Source organism: Diabrotica virgifera, chromosome 9 (assembly GCF_917563875.1).
Source record: "Diabrotica virgifera virgifera chromosome 9, PGI_DIABVI_V3a".
In the NCBI taxonomy this organism is placed as follows: domain Eukaryota; kingdom Metazoa; phylum Arthropoda; class Insecta; order Coleoptera; family Chrysomelidae; genus Diabrotica; species Diabrotica virgifera.
The window spans coordinates 179,998,677-180,021,591 of record NC_065451.1 but is presented as its reverse complement, the minus strand read 5'-3'; the positions used below and the strand labels follow the sequence as shown (position 1 = coordinate 180,021,591).

The 22,915-nt window shown below is 32.1% G+C and overlaps 1 protein-coding gene across 7 annotated transcripts in view; it reads right to left on the bottom strand.

The window, feature by feature from the left end:
* The window catches only part of LOC126892158 (phospholipid-transporting ATPase ABCA3-like), a 296,181-nt gene that overhangs the window by 156,554 nt on the left and 116,712 nt on the right, over positions 1-22,915 (bottom strand). For all 7 annotated transcript variants that reach the window (XM_050661624.1, XM_050661627.1, XM_050661621.1 and 4 more), the window contains 2 exons: positions 19,675-19,969; positions 289-489 (listed from right to left, as the gene is read on the bottom strand). In XM_050661624.1, the coding sequence (XP_050517581.1) occupies positions 289-489; positions 19,675-19,964 (491 nt within the window). In that variant the 5' untranslated portion in view covers positions 19,965-19,969. The remainder of the gene's footprint in view (positions 1-288; positions 490-19,674; positions 19,970-22,915) is intronic.

The window sequence follows — 22,915 nt, the reverse complement described above, 5'->3', positions numbered from 1 at the left end:
CTGTTGCGTTTAGTAAATTTTAATTTCCGACTTATCATCGACTTATTTCGTATGCTTTAAATGATGACGCATGGGTAAAGATTTGCGGACTCAACTGTATAAGCTGTCTTTCCTTATGTCCTGAAATTTAATAGTATATAACATGTTAAAAAAACTTGTAACTGACGAAAAACTGCTAGCTTGCAGGGAAAAATCATATTTGAAATAAATAACATCGAATTAATTTAAAAACGTGTTTATATCAATGCAACAAATTTTGTGTTCCCCAATGTAATTATCTACACTTACCTTATATTAACCTCTACATTGTCTCTATCCCCTCCAAACTCGATACCATAATAGGATGAGTTTCCAGCTAATGATATTCTTTCTAATTCGCCTGAGCTTATTACACGCTGAGTGTTGACTTTTGGTATTAACTTAAAGAAGCCTATTACATCGTCGTAGTATTTATCTTCTGGAGCAGTATATAATATTGTAAGGCTGAAACTAATAAAAAATATCATTTTTTTGTTCCCATACCCATATACTTGTGTGGTTCGATTCGCCGTGTGCAAGTAGTTGGAGTACTTGCACACTAATAGCGGAGAAATCTTGCAACTTTATTAAATAATTCATTGTCAATTGAAATCGTCAAATTGACGTATATTTCATATCTACTGCCAATAAAGAAGAAAATTATATGTGGCTCCACAATATTGATATGATAGGCAATTATTGTATAAAAGTTAATTTAATTAATTTTTATTTTGCTTGTAGAAGTGCATTTTAATAATTAATTTTATTTACTAAATACAATTGTTTACCTTTTAATAACATAACCTTAATATTACTTTTTCTTCTTATAATTTTTTTGGGCTATGGCCTTGACAATTGTCCAGTAACCAGAACCAATATGATTGGCCAATATAATTAAAAGTGCGAAAAATGTTGCGGAACTATGACACCAGGTGTCGCTTTCCGAACTTGCACGGTCATAATTCGCAAAATTAAATTCCGACAGAGGGCGCTCAAAATTTCAAAGATGGACGATCACTCTAGGAAAACAATTCATTTTGTCATTTGACCTCACAGTTCTAAATTAAAATTAGAGTTAAATTAAAATACCGGAGTGTTTTGCCAAAGTAACCACTAAGCTTTGCCACTAAGACATCTTATAAGTTAAAGACGACTCAAAATTTCGTTTCATCTGTATGCATTCATTAAAATTTGATGCTAACTACTGATTTGTTTTTGCCTTTTTTTCATAAAAAAATCTGGCCCCCGATAAACTCAGCGTTTTAAAAATTATTAATCTATCTTAAAATTTCTAATTTTGTTTCTAATTTAATTAATAGGTACACTACAATTTATTTTACACCAACGGATAACAATTTTTAATTAAATAAAAACTGAAAACGTGGAAACTAAGTAGGTGAATTTATTTTATAATAATTCTGTTCTGGAAATTATAAGGTAGTCGGAATATTTTGCATAGCAATGTACATTCTATGTATAGAATATATACTACATTTTATTTATTTATTTAATTTTGCAGTGGCTTAAACTTTAAAAAATACTACGTTTAGTATAAATGTTAAATTAACAAAATGTGTGATTTGGCATTGGTTAATTTAGGTCATTACGTAGAGTATAATAGGAATGAATACTGAGGAACCTTGTAATAGTTTTTTTAAGTCGAAATTATTGTTAATTACAACATAAACTGACCGCAAATATGTACCTACACAAATTAATGGCAAAGTCAATGTTTTCCTAGAGTTGATGCTTTTCAAATTCGCCACCAGGCGTCGCCCACTTTGCGGTTCCTCGCTAATAGGTACTTAGCGTCTTTGCCAAGTACTACTAGAGAATAGAGATATCTACTATCGTGTAATAGTGATGTAACGAATATTGGTATTCGCATTCGCATTCGCTAATATTTGACTATTTTTTTATATTCGCATTCGTATTCGCGAAATTTGTGCGAATGTTTTGCGAATATAAATATCAGAAAAAAATAATTTGAATATAATATTAGCTCAATAAAATCAAAAATATATACATTTCTCATCTTTTTTTTATTAATAAAACGTAATTTAACCTCGTATAAACACATTATAAGCCTTCACGTTATTTTATTATTTGGTATCATGTAATAAAGCTTAAGATTCAGATTGATTTACACTAAATTAATATCAATTAACTTCTCATTAAAAATTTAAAGAACATTACAAAATAGGAGCATATTTAAAAAAACTGAATATTCGAATTCGCATCCGCGTTCGCGAATGTCGGTAGCAGATATTCGCATTCGTATTCGCGAAAGTTAAAAAGATGACATTCGTTACATCACTATCGTGTAATACATCCTTGTAGAGTGCCTGCGTCAAAATCTCAGCCGAATCGGACTAGTATCGGACTGTTTTGACCGCGTATGTAAGCAGGCGTGTATGGGGATTTTGAAAAAATCAAGAAAGAACGATATCGGTCGGTGATTCAACTCTTACTTTTCGAAGAAAAATACTCAGCGAAATCAAAGAGCGTTTGGATGCTGTGTAAAGTGACTATTTGATCACTACGGACAATAAGCGCAACCATGAGGCCCCTTTATACTCTGGGCTAATTAGCAAAATTCATGGAAAAGTTATTTACCAGCAATTTTATTGCTGGAATCGAATTATAAGATCCTATATATTAATAATATAGGTATGCAAAGTCCGCAGATAGTGTGCTACTTTTTTTATAAACAAAATGGCGCCGACAAATCGTATTTTTTTCAATTATTGCTCTATAACTCCGAAGATTTTAACTTTACAACAAAAACACCCAAATAAAAATTCACCGCAATTAAATTCTGCATAGAGATATGTTTTTCACGATTTGCTCCGACGAAAATTTTCCTCGGAAAATGCGGGTTTTCCTAACAACTCTAATTTTCAAATAAAGTTTTAGGTAAGTAATTATTAATAAATAATTAAATAACTTAGTGACATCAAAGCTTTCTTGGTATAGATTGTAATTCCAGAAGCCGGTGAAAATTAAACGAATATTTTAGCAACAATTCAATTGTTAATTAACCGGCGAGTAGTCGCGCGGTGAGATAGAATCTCAATTTTTATCCTTTTTCGCGATAACTTGATGAAAAATTTTGCAATTTTGAAAAAATTTCGTAAGTGCCTCGAGAAAGGGTGTAGTAATGCGTAGGAATTTCTAAAAAAAAATTTTCTTCTTCTTCTTCTTTTTGTGGAATTTATGGCTTTGGGGAGAGCCAATTAGCTTTAACCCGCGAGTAGTCGCGCCGTTAGATAGAATCTCACATTTCACCCTTTTTCGTAATACAGTAAAACCTGTCAGTAACGGCCACTAAAAATGAAAGAACTATTGGGCGATATAGAAAGGTGGCCGCTATTGCCAGCTTTTGTGGTCTACATATAATTCGTTTGGGAAATTTTTAAACTGGCCGTTAGGACAGGTGGCCGATGTTGGCAAGTGGCCGTTATCACAGGTTTTACTGTACAGTAAAATTTGTCAGTAACGGCCACTATAAATGAAAGAACTATTGGCCGATATAGAATGGTGGACGTGGTTTGGGAAATTTTTAAACTGGTCGTTAGGACAGGTGGCCGATGTTGGCAAGTGGCCGTTAACACAGGTTTTTTTAATAAAATTGTTACAAATATATATTTTCAATATAAAAAGTTGATAAAAATAGTACAAAATAAAAATTTGTTTTAAATTCGTATTTTGAGATAGAATCTCACACGCCACTATCGACGTTACAGAAGTGAGCGCGACTACTCCCGGGTTAACAATTTATGATCGCAATAATAACCAAAATAATCATGATACATTGATCAAATTTATCAAGAATATAAAGATGAGATGCTTATTTAATATTTTATCGTAAATTTTTCTTTTTTTTTGCGTAATCTTTAAATTTTGAAAAAAAAAAGTTATAATACGCTGGTCTAATTAGTAAAGTACAAAGAAAGGTTATTTACTAGCAATTTTATTGCTGGAATCGAATTATAAGATCCTATATATTATTAATATAGGTATGCAAAGTCCGCAGATAGTGTGCTACTTTTTTTATAAACAAAATGGCGCCGACAAATCGTATTTTTTTCAATTATTGCTCTATAACTCCGAAGATTTTAACTTTACACCAAAAACACTCAAATAAAAATTCACCCCAATTTAATTCTACATAGAGGTATGTTATTCCCGATTTGCTCCAACGAAAATTTTCCTCGGAAAATGTGGGTTTTCCCAACAAAATCTCGAATTTTCAATTATTTTTTTTTGGGCCAGTAATTATTTATCAATAATTATATAGCTTGGTGAAATAAAAGATTTCTTGGTATAGATTATAAATTCAGAAGCCGGTGAAAATGAAACGAATACTTTAGCAACAATTCAATTGTTAATTAACAATTTACAGTCGCAATAACAACCAAAATAATCATGAGACATTGATCAAACTTAGAAAGATTATAAAGGTGTGATGCCTATTTAATATTTTGTCGACAAAATATAAATTTTTAATTTTTTTGCATAATCTTTAAATGTCTAAAAAAATTGTTATAAACAAATTAATATTTCTCAGAAATTGTTTATTATATTCTAATTTTAAAAATACTTAGAATGCGTATTTAATATTTCTTGAAAATGAATGCTTTAAAAAATGTTTCCAACCATTTGCAAAAAAGTTATGAAACAGCAAAGTTAATATAGGATTTCTTTGTTGTTTATAGTTTGTTTTAATTGTTTCAAAGCTTTAAAGTGAGTCTATGGTACAATCTAATTACTCACAAAGAATGTAAAAAATTAGTGAAATGGTTATATTTTAATCAAAGATTTAAAAATTTTTTTTTTGTAAATTTTAGCGCAAAAGTATACCTGATACAGAGTCGGAGCTAAAATGTTCACTCGAAGCGACTGACACGCAGCATACATTATTTAATAAAAGTGTACGTCGTGCGGCCGCCGGTCGTTGCTCCGAGTGAAAATTTTAGCTACAGTACTGTATTATTCTAGGTTCGCGCGTGTAAATTACAAAAAAATATATTTATAATGTTTAATTAAAATATAACCATTAAACTTATAATCGATATTTTTTTGTAAATAATTAGCCAGTACTTTAAACTCACTTCTACGCTTTGAAAGAATTAAAAAAAAATTATAAACCCCGTAGTAATCGTATGTTCATTTTGCTGTTTCATAACTTTTTTTGCAAATTGTTACAAAAAAGTTTTAAAGCATTCATTTTCAAGATATTTGAAATACGCATTTTAGCTATTTTTTAAAATTATAATATAATAAAAACTTTCTGAGAAACGTTAATTTGTTTATAACTATTTTTTTTTAAACATTTAAAGATTGCAAAAAAATAAAAAGTTTATATTTTGTCGACAAAATGTTAAATAGGCATCTCATCTTTATAAGATTTCGAAGTTTAATCAGTGTATCATAATTATTTTGGTTATTACTGCGACCATAAATTATTAATTAACAATTGAATTGTGGCTAAAATATTCGTTTAATTTTCACCAGCTTCTGGAACTATAATCTAAACCAAGAAAGCTTTTATGTCACCAAATTATTTAATTATTGGTAGATAATTACTTATCTAAAACTTTATTTGAAAATTAAAGATTTTGTTGGGAAAACCCGCATTTTCCGAGGAAAATTTTCGTCGGAGCAGATCGGCAAAAACATGTCTCTATGCAGAATTTAATCACGGTGAATTTTTATTCGAGTGTTTTTGTTGTGAAGTTAAAATCTACGGAGTTATAGAGCAATAATTGAAAAAAACACGATTTTCGTGCGCCGTTTTGTTTATAAAAAAAGTAGCACACTATCTGAGGACTTTGCATACCTATATTATTAATATATAGGATCTTATAATTCGATTCCAGCAATAAAATTGCTGGTAAATAACTTTTCCCAAAAATGGTCTATTCTCCGATAATCAGCCCAGACTATTAGGGTCTGAAGCTGTTTAAGGGTAATCTAAGGCAGTTTCTAATTTTTTTCGTAACCGTCGATGAAACTTGATTCCACTGGTACACACTAGAGACCCAGCCACAGTCGAAACAGTGGACGTCACCGCGAACGTGCTCTGAAGAGGGCGATGACTGTCCAGTCGGCCGGAAAGGTGATGGCCACCATTTTTCTGGGATTCACATCATGTGATCTGTATCAACTTCCTGGAAAAGCGAAAAATGGTCACAGGACCTTATTGTGTCACAATATTGGGCTGATTCGACGCCTAATTTAAGAAAAATATCCCCAATCGGGGTAGAAAAAGGAATCTTCTACCATGACAACGCACCGGCTCACACCTCTGCCGTCTCCATTGCAATATTAGTCGAATTGGTCTCCAGATTTGGTCCTGTACGATTTCTTTTTGTTTCTAAACTTGAAAAAGTCACTCACTGGGCAAAAAGCCGAATGCGAAATCACTGAAAGCTATTTTACAGGGTACACGATAATTAGACCGAAACCTCACTAGACCGAACAGCATTAGACCGAAATGGTATATAAATTAAAAAATATTGTAGTAAATTGTGCTAAGATTTTGTATTATCTGTCTTTTCGTTTATTGTATTTTTTTGTATAATTTTATACAGAGTCTGTAATTTGGAATAAATTCAATATCTTAAATACTTATTGTTTTTTTGAAAAATGCTCAGACCCGTCGATTAGTATTTCAAATTGCCCTTTTTGACATAGAGTAATAATGTATACAGGGTATCCCAAGTTAGAGATATGACGTCATCGTTGATTTTCTTAAATGGCAACACTGTCATTTTGATAGCTATTTTGATAGGGTGTGTATAGTTATACACAACTGCAAAATATCAAATTTTTATTCTCTACCATTTACAAGATAATAGAAAATAACGAAGTTATGTCTGTAATTTGGAATAAATTCAATAATTAAAATACTAACTGTTTTTTTGAAAAATTCTCAGACCCGTCGATTAGTATTTCAAATTGTCATTTTTGACATACAATAATAATTTATACAGGGTGTCCCAATTTAGAGATATGACGTCATCGTTGATTTTCTTAATTGGCGACACTGTCATTTTGATAGCTATTTTGATAGGATGTGTAAAGTTATACACAATTGCAAAATTTCAAATTTTTATGTCCTACCGTTTACAAGATAATAAAAAATAACAAAGTTATGAAAAACAAGTAATCAAATAATAATTGAATTTAATTATTTCAATTAAGCAAATGCTCATAACGTTGCCCATTGACAATTTGACAATAATTGAGGGCAACACCTCATAAGGAAATTATGAGGAAATACTCATAAGTATTTTCTTAATTGAAATAATTAAATTCAATTATTATGTGATTACTTGTTTTTCATAACTTTGTTAATTTTTATTATCTTGTAAATGGTAGGGAATAAAAATTTGAAATTTTGCAGTTGTGTATAACTTAACACACCCTATCAAAATAGCTATCAAAATGACAGTGTTGTCATTTAAGAAAATCAACGATGACGTCATATCTCTAAATTGGGACACCCTGTATACATTATTATTGTATGTCAAAAATGGCAATTTGAAATACTAATCGACGGGTCTGAGCATTTCTCAAAAAAATAATTAGTATTTTAATTAATGAATTTATTCCAAATTACAGACATAACTTTGTTATTTTCCATTATCTTGTAAATAGTAGAGAATAAAAATTTGATATTTTGCAATTGTGTATAACTTTACACACACTATCAAAATAGCTATCAAAATGACAGTGTTGCCATTTAAGAATATCAACGATGACGTCATATCTCTAAATTGGGACACCCTGTGTACATTACTATTGTATGTCAAAAAGGACAATTTGAAATACTAATCGACGGGTCTGAGCCTTAAAAAAAAACAATGAGTATTTGAGATATTGAATTTATTCCAAATTACAGACTCTCTCTGATAAACAAAAAACAAAGCAAAATAACAACGTCCAACTTTTTTTAGTATTGTACATAATAAATAAAAAATAGACCAAAAACAAATAAAAACAAAAAAATAAACAAAAAACAAAGCAAAAAACAACCTCTAAACTCGCCAGTACCTTGTGCTACCAGTCCTAAGCCTGGATAAAAGGTGAAGGGAGGTTGATTTTACCCTTGCTCAATTTACAATCCTGTTTGAGCACCCTGTATTATGTACCTAATGCTTTTCGGTCTCCTACTGTTCGGTCTAGTGAGGTTTCGGTAAAATGTTTTTCGGTCTAATGATTTCGGCCTCTTTACAGTAAACCATTTTACAGTACCTCTAGAAAAGGTATTTTTCAGACGGGTTAAAGAAGGTGGAGCATCGCTGGGTCAAGTGTATCGAACTAAAAGGAGACTACGTTCAGAAATAAATCAAGAGTTTTCCAAAATTTTTGATTTTCATTTGAAGGCTAAGCACTTATCGGACCGTCCTAGTAGAATATTAATGAAACTGTTATGTCGTTGGTTTCATGGAAAAATGGATATGACCGACATGTCCAGGAACCACTGTGAGAAGCAATGAGAAGAATGCACGCGAGAGAAAAATGGGTGAATATACAATTACAATTACTATACAAATACTTTAAAAAGACATAGGTGCAAATAAAGACAAATACTTCTAACAAACGCTATTACCAGATAACGGTAGTTCTCGTCAGTGGCGCACAATAAGTACCCCTATATGCGACACTATATATACACGAAATTTTCGATTTTCTAAATCTAACTGAATTGAAAATCGGACCAAATCCCATCTTAAACTTTAGGAAAAGACTCTTCCATTTATATGTCAACTCTCCATTTTGGTCCAAGGGTGTGGATTTTACGGCCCTTCCTATTTGGGATGTGTTTTTTGTTCTCATCCCCAAAACTCCCAAAAATAGCAATAATATAAATCCGAACTTTACGGCTTCTGATAGTACTCATCATTACCTTTCCAACACATGCCTAATTTCGAAAATCGGCTATACCATTCAAAAGTTACGGAGCTCAGAATTATGACTCAATTTTTATTTAAAAAAGGGAAAATGTTTGTGGATTTATTGTGTATCAATTTATCAATCAAAGATAGAATAAAAATTTATTTTTTTTTAATTTAACGCGGGCACATAAATTTGATACACCCTGTATATTGATTTGTAACTAGTTATTAGAAGGTAGCTTTTACGCAGTGGGTTTCTGCTTAATGAGTTTTTCCCTGAAGAATTAAAGACATTTGTAAATAAGTGAAGTGAAAGACAATTTATTTCGGATCATAATTTTAAAAAATTGTTTGTTACGGGAAAGGTAAAATCCACAGGTAATTTTAATTATTAGTATTTAGAAAAATAAAGGTAGAGAGATTTGAAATTTTAAGTCTGTTTGTTTAAACACAAGAATTTTTGTATTATTTCGGAAAAGTGATTAGTTTGAGTAGAAGTATTGTTTGAAACAATGGTTGGGTTTTTCGAATGGAAAAGAGAAATGTTTCTGATTGGCTTGGCAATTTGGAAGGGGGAAAAAGAGGGAAAGAGAGGGGGAAAGAGAGGTTTGAATGTTCAGACAGTTCGGAAAGGAAAGATGATTGTGTTGCGGGCATCCGAGAAGGGCAGTCGAAAGTTTTCGCGTAGAGTTCAGAACCAAGTACTAGTGGTTTTGTTTGTTAGTGGAGAGTAGCTGAAAAGTGGAACGGGAGACAAATCAAATCGAGAAGAAATACCTCTTTGATTCTGTAAAGTCCAAGAGAGTAAGTTACAAGATTTATCGTTATTAAAATTATTGGTGACGCCAAGTAAAAAAGATACTTGGGTCTCAGGAGATTATTATTGAGAGAAAGAGAGGAGAGAGTTTTGGAGTTTATTGAACGAGTACTGGTCAAAAGCGGCCTGGCTTGTGGTTTGGAGAAACAGTTGCTGGTATGCTGCTGGATTGATGCTGAGAACGGAGAGGGCTTTGATTGGTAGCCTAACATAATCAACAAGGAAGAGCTGTTTGGGTCAAGAGGAGATATCATTGTGTGTGAATCAAAAAGGTCAGTCAATAACTTATGTGATAGATGTTCTTTATAATCAGAAGTTAAGATATTTGCGTAAAAGCATATGAATTAAGGTTCCAACATTTCAATAATTTAATGGGAAATATAAGTAGTTTTGCAAATACCTAAATTTGTTTGTTTAGCTTATTTTATAAATGGTATCAGGAACAAAGCGATAAATATTTTTTTTAATTAGATTAATTATATGGTAAAAGTTTCATTTGGACAATTATGCCCACAGGATTTGATTGATAGATCTTCAGAGCATTGTTTTTGATAATAAAGGTATTTGTATGTGCTTATTTATGATTTTTCTATTTATTTCCTTTTCCTATTTTATCCCGATAAGGATCAACTAAGAGATACTGACACCACGAGAAAGGATAAATATAACCTAAGATAATTTTAGTTAATTTTTATGACAAAAAGGCATCCTGAGGTTTTTTATTAATTTTTTATGTATGATTTGCGTCAATTCAATAATTAATTAAATAAATACTCAATTAAAATAAAAGTAATACCTATAAAGCAGTTCATACCAGTATGGCAGTATGTATGTGGAAAAGTTACACCGATCTAATTTTTTTTCTGTTTCAAGAGGGTATTAGGGTTGATTCAGAGCCGGTGTAATTTTTGACTTCCGACTACCCATAAGCCAGCTATAGGGCTAGGCAGATACAAAAAGGCATATTTTTTGGGCGTATATATCTTAGGTTTAAGGGGAGACAGGAAAACCACAAATACACCAAATCAATAGTGTTGAGTTAAGTTTTCAAATGGTGCCTAAGCGGTTAGGATCAGACATACACACGGCTCATTATAGCTGAAAAACTGAAAAACCAAACTTTTAAAATTTTGGTTTTTTGACAATTACTTAAAATTTCAACCTACGAATTACGTCAATAACTGAGCGTCTGTAGGAGGACACTAGACGCATCTAACGGTGTATATCTCATATCCTGAAAAATTCGAATTTTTAAGTTATAGGCTGCATAAATGTCATAAAATATATTTCTTATGGGGAAAACGGTTTTTCAAGTTCAGTAATTCGTGTAATACCTTCAGTTATCATACTTGACCTTGGATGCATCAGATACTACTTGTCAATATGTTCCAAACTCAGGTTAAATAATGATTAAAATCGGTTAAGCCGTTCAGAAGTAATCGAGCTCTAAAAGTATAATCAATTTAAACATTATTGCTGAAATGGTTTATGTAGTTGTAATGGTTACGACGCTAAGATTAATCGTGCAATCAGAGTTCATTTGCCGGCCATAATTATTAGGATGGCTGGGATATGAACTCGAATTGTCTTATCACAAGTCTCGTGTCGTAACGATTTGGGAGAGAATGCGACAAAGGCGACCATTTATAACGCTTGACGTGTAATTGAGAAACATTACATTTACCTTCATACATTTAATTTATTAAAAACTTGAGAAACTCGTGATACAAGAATAAAAAACCGTTAAACGCTGTAAAAATGAGTGGCACATACAACATTCCAGCCACAAAAGAACTGATATGAGTTATACGTGGCGCGAAAATGTATTTTCATTTTGATGGAAAATAAAATTCTAGTTTTATTTTGAAAGATTTTTTCCATAATATTTGCTAAATTTGAAGTAAAGCGCGCCACAAAAGAGCCTCAAAATGCAAACTGTATCAAAGTTACTCTTTTGTGGCGCGTTTTACTTCAAATTTAGCAAATATTATGGAAAAAATCTTTGAAAATAAAACTAGAATTTTATTTTCCATTAAAATGAAAATACATTTTCGCGCCACGTATAACTCATATCAGTTCTTTTGTAGCTGGAATGTTGTATGCGCCACTCATTTTTACAGCGTTTAGCGGTTTTTTATTCTTTAAATAATAACACAAATTCGGAGAAAAAAATTCCCTCTAATAATAAACTTAAAAAACTGACCTTATCTAGTTTTTTGAGATATGTAATCATGTAGTACGTGGACCATATTTTCGAATTTATTTAGCCAAATGTAAGTTTTCTTACTTAGCATGCGATAAGCATGTAAAATTACCGTAACATATGATATGGCACATTTTGTAGGTGATTTACGGACTCTGTTACTATCGGCGCACATGGATTCGCTCCCAACCCCTATAAAACCACTTTTATTGTACACGAGTTGGCTCCGAAACTCATACCCGAAAGTTAAGTTATGACCGAAGGGTTAGGTCTTCCTACCTGAACCCGGGTGCGAATCCATGTGCAGCCGTTACTATTGGTTTTTCGAAATCCTTTATCCTGCTTATTTTGTGTCTGTTAATAAATGGGGTTCACAGATGGGTATACAATGGGGGGTAATAATGCGGGTAATAAATACACAGATGGGGTTCAGAAAAGGACTAGGTACTCGAGAAGCTCTCTTCGGTTTGAATGTTCTTACACAAAGATGCCTAGACGTTAATCAAGAAGTACATACATGCATGTTTTATCGATTTTGAAGAAGAGTTTGACAGAGTACGCCACGATAAGCTAAGAGACGTTCTTGAAAGAAAAGACATAGATAATAAAGATCTGTGAATAATTCTCAATTTATATTGGAATCAGAAAGCTAACATCAAAATAGAAAATGAGACATCACAAGTAATAAAAATACGTAGAGGAGTACAAGACGTATCGAAATTGCCAGAGCGACCTTCATAAAGATGAAAAAATTCTTCTGCAACAGATATATAAGCATCCCTCTACGATTAAGAATCCTAGAGGCTACGTATTTAACACGCTATTATACGGTGTAGAGGTCTGGACTCTCAAACAGAACAACTTAAAAAATGTTGAAAGTTTCGAGATGTGGTGCTACCGTCGTTTGCTGACTGAAGATAAGTTAGGTTAACAGAGTCACAAACCTTGAAGTTATACGAAGGATAGGAAAAGACCCAGAAATTTTGTTAACGATAAAACGAAGAAGACTCGAATATCTGGGTCATCTGATGAGAGGACATAAATACGCATTACTTCAAAATATAATGCAAGGAAAAATAGAAGGAAAACGGAATTCAGGCCGTAGAAGAATGTCATGGTTGCCGAATTTGACAGAGTGGTTTGGAATTTGCACCACTAATGAACATTTTAGGCCAGCTGTAAACAAGGTCAGGATAGCCGTGATAATTTCCAATCTCCGATAGGAGTGGCACAAGAAAAAAGAATAAATGTAACTGCTTAGAAAGAAAGCATATAACTCTAATTAGGTAATACACTACTCAACAATTGAAGTGGATAATTTTAAAATTCCTAAAATTAACATATAAAACTATTTTTAAAATAATTGCCTGTACTATACTCTAGATGCTATCGTTATTGCCAATATTTTTTGCATGTGGTTTTTTTCTCCCCATTCTTATTAGGCGATTGATTATATTCAAAATAAGATAGCTAAAAGGAACTACAACGTTAACGGGGTTTTATTATTTCATATCGTCAATGGACATCTATATATGGAAAAACCGCGAAGTGCTACCATTTACAGGGTGCGTTTTTGAGAAATGGGTGAATTAGTCCCTGGGCACAGGTTACATTAGGGTGAGTTCTATGCACTTTTGGTACAAACACGTCTACATAAAAACTGTTCCTGGTTAAATTTTCTATCTAAATATCTCTTTTTAAAGTCAAAGATACCTTTTTTTACAAAAATATATTCAAAAGAAAAAGCACAAAGAAACCCAAAAGCAAGAAATTTTGTTTTTTGTCCCCTAACTTCTGTCCACGGGGATATAGGTATAGACATTGCTTCACAGAAAAAAAACTTACATCTTTCCTCTTTAAAATGCTGTTTGGTAGAGGTCATTAGGATTTACAATTTTAGAAATATGATTTTTCAAAGTTTGCCACTCACAGCAATTTTGGGTAATTATCCTTGTTATTTCGCAAATATTGTTCTGTAACTTTTTTCTACGTAACTTTAGATATATGCAATGGTACATGTAATAGGAAGAGAAATCAATTGCCTTTAAAATGGTCTACTGCATAACGTTGTGCGACATTTTTAAGAGGTTATGGTTTTTCAAGATTTTATACTTTTAACCATTTTTTATATTTATTACGATTATTTTTTAAATTTCTCATTATAACTTTTTTTCTTCCACATTTATGTATATATTATATTTTATAATAAAAAATAAATCTTATTTTGTTTACTTTAAAATGGTTGTAGGATTATTTTTGAATAAAATATGCTTTTTCAAAATGTAATAAGTACCTGCAACGATTTTTGATTTTAGGATTATTTTTTAAATTTCTCATTATAACTTTTTTTCTTGTAAATGAATATACTATATATTGCTCAATAAAGAGAGCTTACCTTCTGTTCTTTAAAATGGGGTCTCATCTATATTTAAATAATGGAAACCGAGTGATTTTTTGATATTTTTTTACCTGTATTATTTAAAATTATTTCTTTTACAAAAATTACATAAACATTAGTCTTAGAAAACATCACTTTAGTTAAAATTATTTAAACGTTGACATTTAAAAAATTTTCAAAATCATAGTCCATCTCTTCGTTAGCATTAGCTTCAATATATTCCTCTGACACCTCAGTTACCTTAGAGTTCTCACAATTAATACCCATGCACCCTTTGCAGAATATTGAACAACTAATTCCTATCTTCCTACAACCGCAGTTTTTTGTACATTTACATGCTGTTTTTTCAATCAAAGCTTGTGGTGCAGGAGCTTTGACCGTAAATATTGGAATTACCTAATCTATATTTTGAAGTTTGCCAGCCCCAGTCAAATAGATCCAAAGTATTACCTATAAAAAATAAAATTCAATCATAGAACGCAATCACATAAAAAAGTTAGGTCTTCTTCTTCTTCTTAGCCTTCTATCGTCCACGTTTGGACATAGGCCTCTCCCAACTCCTTCCATCGGTCTCTATCCTGAGCAACATATTTCCAATTCGTTCCGGCTACTCTTTTAAAAAGTTAGGTATAATAAGAAATTTAAAAAATAATCCTCAAATCAAAAATCGTTTCAAGTACTTACTACATTTTGAAAAAGCATATCTTATAAAGCGCATTTTATTCAAAAATAATCCTAGAATTTTTTATAATACACCGTTTTAAAGTAAAAAAATAAGCTTTCTTTTTTATTATATAATATATACCTAAATGTAGAAGAAAAAAGTTATAATTAGAAATTAAAAAATAATCATAAGAAATATGAAAAATCGTTAAGCTATAAAATCTTGAAAAACCATAACCTCTTAAAAAAGTCGCACAGCGTTATGCAGTAGACCATTTTAAAGGTAATTTATTTCTCTTCCTATTACATGTACCATTGCATATACCTAAAGTTACGTAGAAAAAAGTTACAGAACAATATGTGCGAAATAACAAGGAAAATTGCCCAAAATTGCTGTGAGCGGCACATTTTGAAAAATCATATTTCGAAAAATGTAAATCGCAATGACCTCTACCAAGCAGAATTTTAAAGAGAAAGGATGTAAGTTTTTTTTTTGTGAAGCAATATCTATACCTATATCCCCGTGGACAGAAGTTAAGGGACAAAAAACAAAATTTCTTTCTTTTGGGTTTCTTTGTGCTTTTTCTTTTGAATATATTTTTGTAAAAAAAAGTATCTTTGACTTAAAAAAGTGATATTTAGATAGGAAATTTAACTAGGAACAATTTTTATGTAGACGTGTTTGTACCAAAAGTGCATAGAACTCACCCTAATGTAACCTGTGCCCAGGGACTAATTCACCCATTTCTCAAAAACGCACCCCTGTAAATGGTAGCACTCCGCGGTTTTTTCATATATAGAGATCCATTGACCATATGAAATAATAAAACCCCGTTAACGTTGTAGTTCCTTTCTACAGTACATAATCAATAGCATATATCGGCCCTTATCTCGTACAAAGAAAGAAATGTTGTTCCAAACATGAATATATCATTCGTATAAAAGTGTTTGTATTGGCTTTACCAGTTGTCAATAAGTCAAGAAATCTATTTATCACAAAAACAATATGCCGCAAAGTCGTTTAGAACTAGTGCAGCTCGAGCAATTAGTTCGTTGGATCCAACAAGGCATAACTCAACAAGAGGTTGCTATGAGGCTAAATGTGTCGCAAAGTGTGATAAGTCGTGCATGGAATCGGTATGTAGCAACTGGATCTGCAACATACAAGCATGGAGGAGGAAGAGAACGATCTACAACTCGTCGGCAAGACCGTTTTGTAGTTCTGACGGCAAGAAGAAACCCAACATTCACGGCTTTCAGAATTAATAGTATCTTCAGGCATGCTACTGGACGAGCGATTTCCAGTCAAACTGTCAGAAGACAGTGTTAAATGCATCCAATTTAAGGGCCAGACGGCGCGCTACCCATCCACGACTAACTAGGGAGCAGCGTGCATGCAGATATCGCTGGGCGATGGAACACTATCAGTGGAATTTCGAACATTGGAGGAATTGTCTCTTTACTGACGAGTCCACATTTCGTTTGTATACGAATGATGGCCGAGTATTGGTGTGGAGGGAAAGAAAACAGCGTTACAATTAAAATCTGAGAGTCCCAACCACTCTTTTTGGAGGTGGATCCGTTTGCGTGTGGGGAGGCATACGTCTTGACGGTCGCACGGACTTAGTCGTCTTAATTAATGAGACAATGACTGCTACACGATACCAAGACAGAGTCATAGTACCAATAGTTGTTCCATTTTTTGGTGCAATAGGCGAACAATTTGTTCTGATTGATGATAATGCTCGCCCTCACCGGGCGAGAATTGTCAACGAGTGTATAGAAGCTCATGGCATTACAAGAATGGAGTGGCCACCGTGTTCACCTGATATTAATTGCATTGAACATGTTTGGACCGAAATGTCTAGGCAACAAAACAGGCTCCTTCAACCGCCCCAAACCTTAGATCAGTTGGCCAATATATTACGCGCGATTTGGGAACGTATACCGCAGCAGTTAATCAATAATTTAATAAGAGGTCTTTCACATAGAGTTAGGTGGATTTCTAAGGCGACACAGAGGTGGACCCACACATTATTAATTTTTCTTTTCGGGATATTAGAAATTGAGCAGGAATAGAAATTTTAGGTTGTGAATTTTACAATTTTTGTTTATTTTCTATTTTTTTTTAAAGAATCTCTTTCTTTCGGTTCATCGGTATGAAAATACGAAGTAAAAATAAATCTTTATTTATATCACTCCATTTTTCTATTTGGCCTTATGAAGAAAAAATAAAATACAGATTTTCATAATATCCACTTCAATTGTTGAGAAGTGTATTTACAAGATGGTCATTTGCATGATAGATAAATAAACAAATGTTCGCATTGAGGCCTCGCTTTCATTGGTGAGAGGATATTGATTGTGAATGGAAAAAGAATGGGTACGAATAATTATTATTTTGGATTTACTTAAGGTGAAAGGCAACTATTGGAACCTTCCCAGCTGGTCAGGCTGATTATATTGTAGCAACTCTTTCTGCGGCATCTGCTGCAGCTACGTACAGCACCAGAACACCCAAAAGGTACTTATGGTACTGTAGGGACCACTGCAACTCTTGCTTATGAGCATGGTGTGGTCAAACAATTATAATTAGTCACACAAGTGGGTATGATCAAATAGCTGCTGCAGCAGTGCTGCAGCAGCAGCTGTGGCAGGCTTTGCAAAACCTGCTTCCTATGCCACTACTTATACACAGAGAACTACCTCATAGCACGCACAAAAGGCAGTAGCAGTAGCTGCCGCGTCAGGGATCAAATAGCCTGCACAGCTACATACCAGCCCACAGCAACAGCTTACCGGACTACCTACCCCCAACCGGCTGCTGTACACACTACAATAGCTGCTCAACCCACAACACAAGCCAAACAGACTAGTTTTACTACAACACATTCAGGATATGATGCTGCCATGTATTCAGCAGGGGTCTACCCCAAAATCCCGACAGCTAAAATCCCGACAGCCACAATCCCGACGGCCAAAATCCCAACACGCCAGAATCCCGACAGGCCAAAATCCCGACAGGCCAGAATCCCGACAGGTTTGATAAGTTTCTTTTTAACATATAATTACATTTTTTATTTCTTGTTTTTTTTGTTTATGGTCATCTGTTTTTTATTTTTTGTTACTAAACAAAAGTATTTAATATTTAATATAAACTAATTTTCTAAATAAAATTTCTAACATGGGTATATGAATTAAATAATTTTTTTGCCAAAATATAGTCCAATAATATATGTATAATCAAATCCTGAATTCAAGTTTACTGTCATATAATAGATATTATCATGTCACTAACAACCTTCCATTTCAGTTAAGGCCCGGTTTTTCAGTGAGCGGTTAAAATTTTGGTTAGCTAACCTAGTTTAAATTTTAACTAATATTTTAACCCTCAGCGTTTTTCAGTGATTTAAATGAAGTTAAGAAAATCTCGGTTAGATAACCACTTTTTTTCTTCTGTTGGAAGCAGTAACTCTACGTGCGCATGGCGCATGTGCAATTTGAGAAATAATGATCAATTTGACAGAAAAATAAATAAAAGACAATTTCATAACCAAATTTAAAAAATGATTAATGCAATGCAATATCAAATTTGGAATCTTTGTTTAGTTCATAACATCTACCCCGGTTTCATAACAGAAGAGAATTAGAATTACTGGGACGAATTAGACTTTTTTTCCGATTTTGTTTGTCAAAGACCACGGTCTTATCACTATTTGAATTTATATCACTATAATTTATATTATAATTTCAATAAATAATTTCCTTATAATAATAAGGAGGTATTAGAATACTTCCCGCGATGAAAGCAAATACCATAACCCAACTAATCCCTTCTGTCAGGCCGGTACTCAAAAAAATAAACATGATGCATTCACTATTCACTGCACCAATGCGCAAGCGTAACCGCAAAATTCGAAGTTAAACCATCTAACGAGGATCGGTTAAAATCGCGGTTAACTTAAACGAGTTTAAGCTCTAACCTAGTACTGAAAAACTGATTAAACATGAATATTTCGGTGACCAAAAAATAAATAGGTTAACCCAGCACTGAAAAACCGGCCCTAAAGTATAGCTTTTATATTAAAAAATGAAGTGTTTAAATAATTTTTTCTTTTAAAATACATAGTAATTAGTACCCTTACTTATTCGTAAGTAATAATTTTTCAATTTCAATAGTCTATAATATGATTTGGTATTGCATTTGAAAAAGAAACAATAAATATTCAAAATGTAGTGGTCGGAATTTTTCCTTGTGCGAGGATTGTTGCATGTCGGAATTTTGGCCTGTCGGGATTCTGGCGTGTCGGTGTTTTGGCCGTCGGCATTTTGGATGTCGGGATTTTAGCTCTCGGGATTTTGGGCGCCACCGATTCAGCAGCTACCGTGTATGTAGCCAAACAGTTAGGGACTGCCAACAAAAAGCGGTCGGCTGGCAAAACTACAAGAAACCTATACGTACCAAAACTGCAAGATTAAAGGCCCCTCCAAAACTTCAACAGAAGCATTTCACAGCAATTTCACAATATCTGGATCGATGTATAATTGGTATAATTCAAAGTTGTATTTTCGATGCCACAGCCCATGTCACACCTTAGCAAAAATTTGGCTAATATCTATGAATGTGATTGAACAATAACTTTGTTCAAAAAAAAAATAAAGAACTTACTTGCTATCACCAGCTTGCATATTACTAAATAATGATGGTCCTGCTTGCACAGCATCTGGGTCATTACAAAAAAGCGGTAGGCTAAGGTTGAAGTTTCCCTCGAAAGCACAAAATGGCTTATATATTCTTTCATGTTCATATGTCGGATCCGACAAACTTCTGATGTAGACTAAAAGGAATGAAAAGAGAACAGGAGCGACAATTTCTATTATGGTTTGAATTGGTTTTCTATATTGCAGCAGCCAATTCTTCCACATTAACAACAAAAATTTATCCAATTTTTCTCCCATTATTCCTAAAAAATTAATTTGGTATTATTATCATCATATCAGTAACAAAATAATTATTTGAAAAGTGGATTATTCTAGTTTTTAAATACACTGCCTGTAGTCTGGGCTGATTATCGGAGAATAGGCCATTTTTGGGAAAAGTTATTTATTGCTGGAATCGAATTATAAGATCCTATATATTAATAATATAGGTATGCAAAGTCCTCAGATAGTGTGCTACTTTTTTTATAAACAAAATGGCGCCCGAAAATCGTGTTTTTTTCAATTATTGCTCTATAACTCCGAAGATTTTAATTTTACAACAAAAACACTCAAATAAGAATTCACCGTGAATAAATTCTGCATAGAGACGTGTTTTTCCCGATCTGCTCCGATGAAAATTTTCCTCGGAAAATGCGGGTTTTCTTTACAAAATCTTTAATTTTCAAATAAAGTTTTAAATAAGTAATTATTTACCAATAATTAAATAATTTGGTAACTTAAAAGCTTTCTTGGTTTAGATCATAGTTCCAGAAGCTGATAAAAATTAAACGAATATTTTAGCAACAATTCAACTGTTAATTAATAATTTACGGTCGCAATAATAACCAAAATAATTATGATACACCGATCAAACTTTGAAATCTTATAAAGATGAGATGCCTATTTAACATTTTGTAGACAAAATATAAATTTTTTGTTTTTTTGCATAATCTTTAAATGTTTCAAAAAAATAGTTATAAACAAATTAACGTATCTCAGAAAGTTTTTATTATATTGTAATTTTAAAAAATAGCTAAAATGAGCATTTCAAATTTCTTGAAAATGAATGCTTTAAAACTTTTTTGCAACCAGTTGCAAAAAAGTTATGAAAAAGCAAAGTAAACATACGATTACTAGGGTGTTTATAATTTTTTTTAATTCTTTCAAAGCGTAGAAGTGAGTTTAAAGTACAACCTAATTATGTATTTACAAAAAAATATCGATTATCAGTTTAATGGTTCTATTTTAATTAAAGATTATAAACATATTTTTTTGTAATTTACACGCGCGAAAGTGGAATAATACAGTAATGTAGCTAAAATTTTCACTCGGAGCGACGACCGGCCGCGCGAGACGTACACTTTTATAAATAATATATTATGCTGCGTGTCAGTGGCTTCGAGTGAACATTTTAGCTACGACTCTGTATCAGGCCTACTTTTGCGCTAAAAATTACAAAAAAAAGTATTTTTAATCTTTGATTAAAATATAACCATTGCACTAATTTTTTACATACTTTGTGAGTAATTAGATTGTACCATAGACTCACTTTCAAGCTTTGAAACAATTAAAACAAATTATAAATAACGGAGAAATCGTATATTTAGTTTGCTGTTTCATAACTTTTTTGCAAATGGTTGGAAAACATTTTTTAAAGCATTCATTTTCAAGACCTATGAAATACGCATTTTAAGTATTTTATAAAATTAGAATATAATAAACAATTTCTGAGAAATGTTAATTTTTTTATCACATTTTTTTTTAATATATAAAGATTATGCAAAAAAATGAAAAATTTATATTTTGTCAACAAAATATTAAATAGGCATCACACCTTTATAATCTTTCTAAGTTTGATCAATGTCTCATGATTATTTTGGTTGTTATTGCGACTGTAAATTGTTAATTAACAATTGAATTGTTGCTAAAATATTCGTTTCATTTTCACCGGCTTCTGAATTTATAATCTACACCAAGAAAGCTTTTATTTCACCAAGCTATATAATTATTGATAAATAAGTGCTGGCCCAAAAAATTTATTTGAAAATTCGAGATTTTGTTGGGAAACCCACATTTTCCGAGGAAAATTTTCGTCGGAGCAAATCGGAAAAAACATGCTTCTATGTAGAGTTAAATTGGGGTGGATTTTTATTTGAGTGTTTTTGGTGTAAAGTTAAAATCTTCGGAGTTATAGAGCAATAATTGAAAAAAATACGATTTGTCGGCGCCATTTTGTTTATAAAAAAAGTAGCACACTATCTGCGGACTTTGCATACCTATATTAATAATACATAGGATCTTATAATTCGATTCCAGCAATAAAATTGCTGGTAAATAACCTTTCTTTGTACTTTACTAATTAGACCAGCGTATTATAACTATTTTTTTTCAAAATTTAAAGATTATGCAAAAAAAAAGAAAAATTTATATTTTGTCGATAAAATATTAAATAAGCATCTCATCTTTATAATCTTTATAAGTTTGATCAGCGTATCATGATTATTTTGGTTATTATTGCGATCGTAAATTGTTAATTAACAATTGAATTGTTGCTAAAATATTCGTTTAATTTTCACCAGCTTCTGGAATTACAATCTATACCAAGAAAGATTTGATGTTACTAATTTACTTAATTATTGATTAATAATTACTTACCGAAAACTTTATTTGAAAATTAAAATTTTTTGTTACGAAAACCCGCATTTTCCGAGGAAAATTTTCGTCAGAGCATATCGTGAAAAACCTATCTCTATGCAGAATTTAATTGCGGTGAATTTTTATTTGGGTGTTTTTGTTGTAAAGTTAAAATCTTCGGAGTTATAGAGCAATAATTGAAAAAAATACGATTTGTCGGCGCCATTTTGTTTATAAAAAAGTAGCACACTATCTGCGGACTTTGCATACCTATATTATTAATATATAGGATCTTATAATTCGATTCCAGCAATAAAATTGCTGGTAAATAACTTTTCCATGAATTTTGCTAATTAGCCCAGAGTACTGATAAAAAAAGGTAAAACCCTACGTATGTTTATTAGAATTATTCATCATCAGTATTAAATAAGTAATCTAAATAAAATACCGAATGAAAGCTATGAAGACATGTACAAAGAAAGTAAGAGATCAGGTCCAAAATGCAAATAGACTGGTAGAACGCCTTAGTAACACTATTAGTCCAGATAAATAAGATTTTTCTCGTGACACCTCCC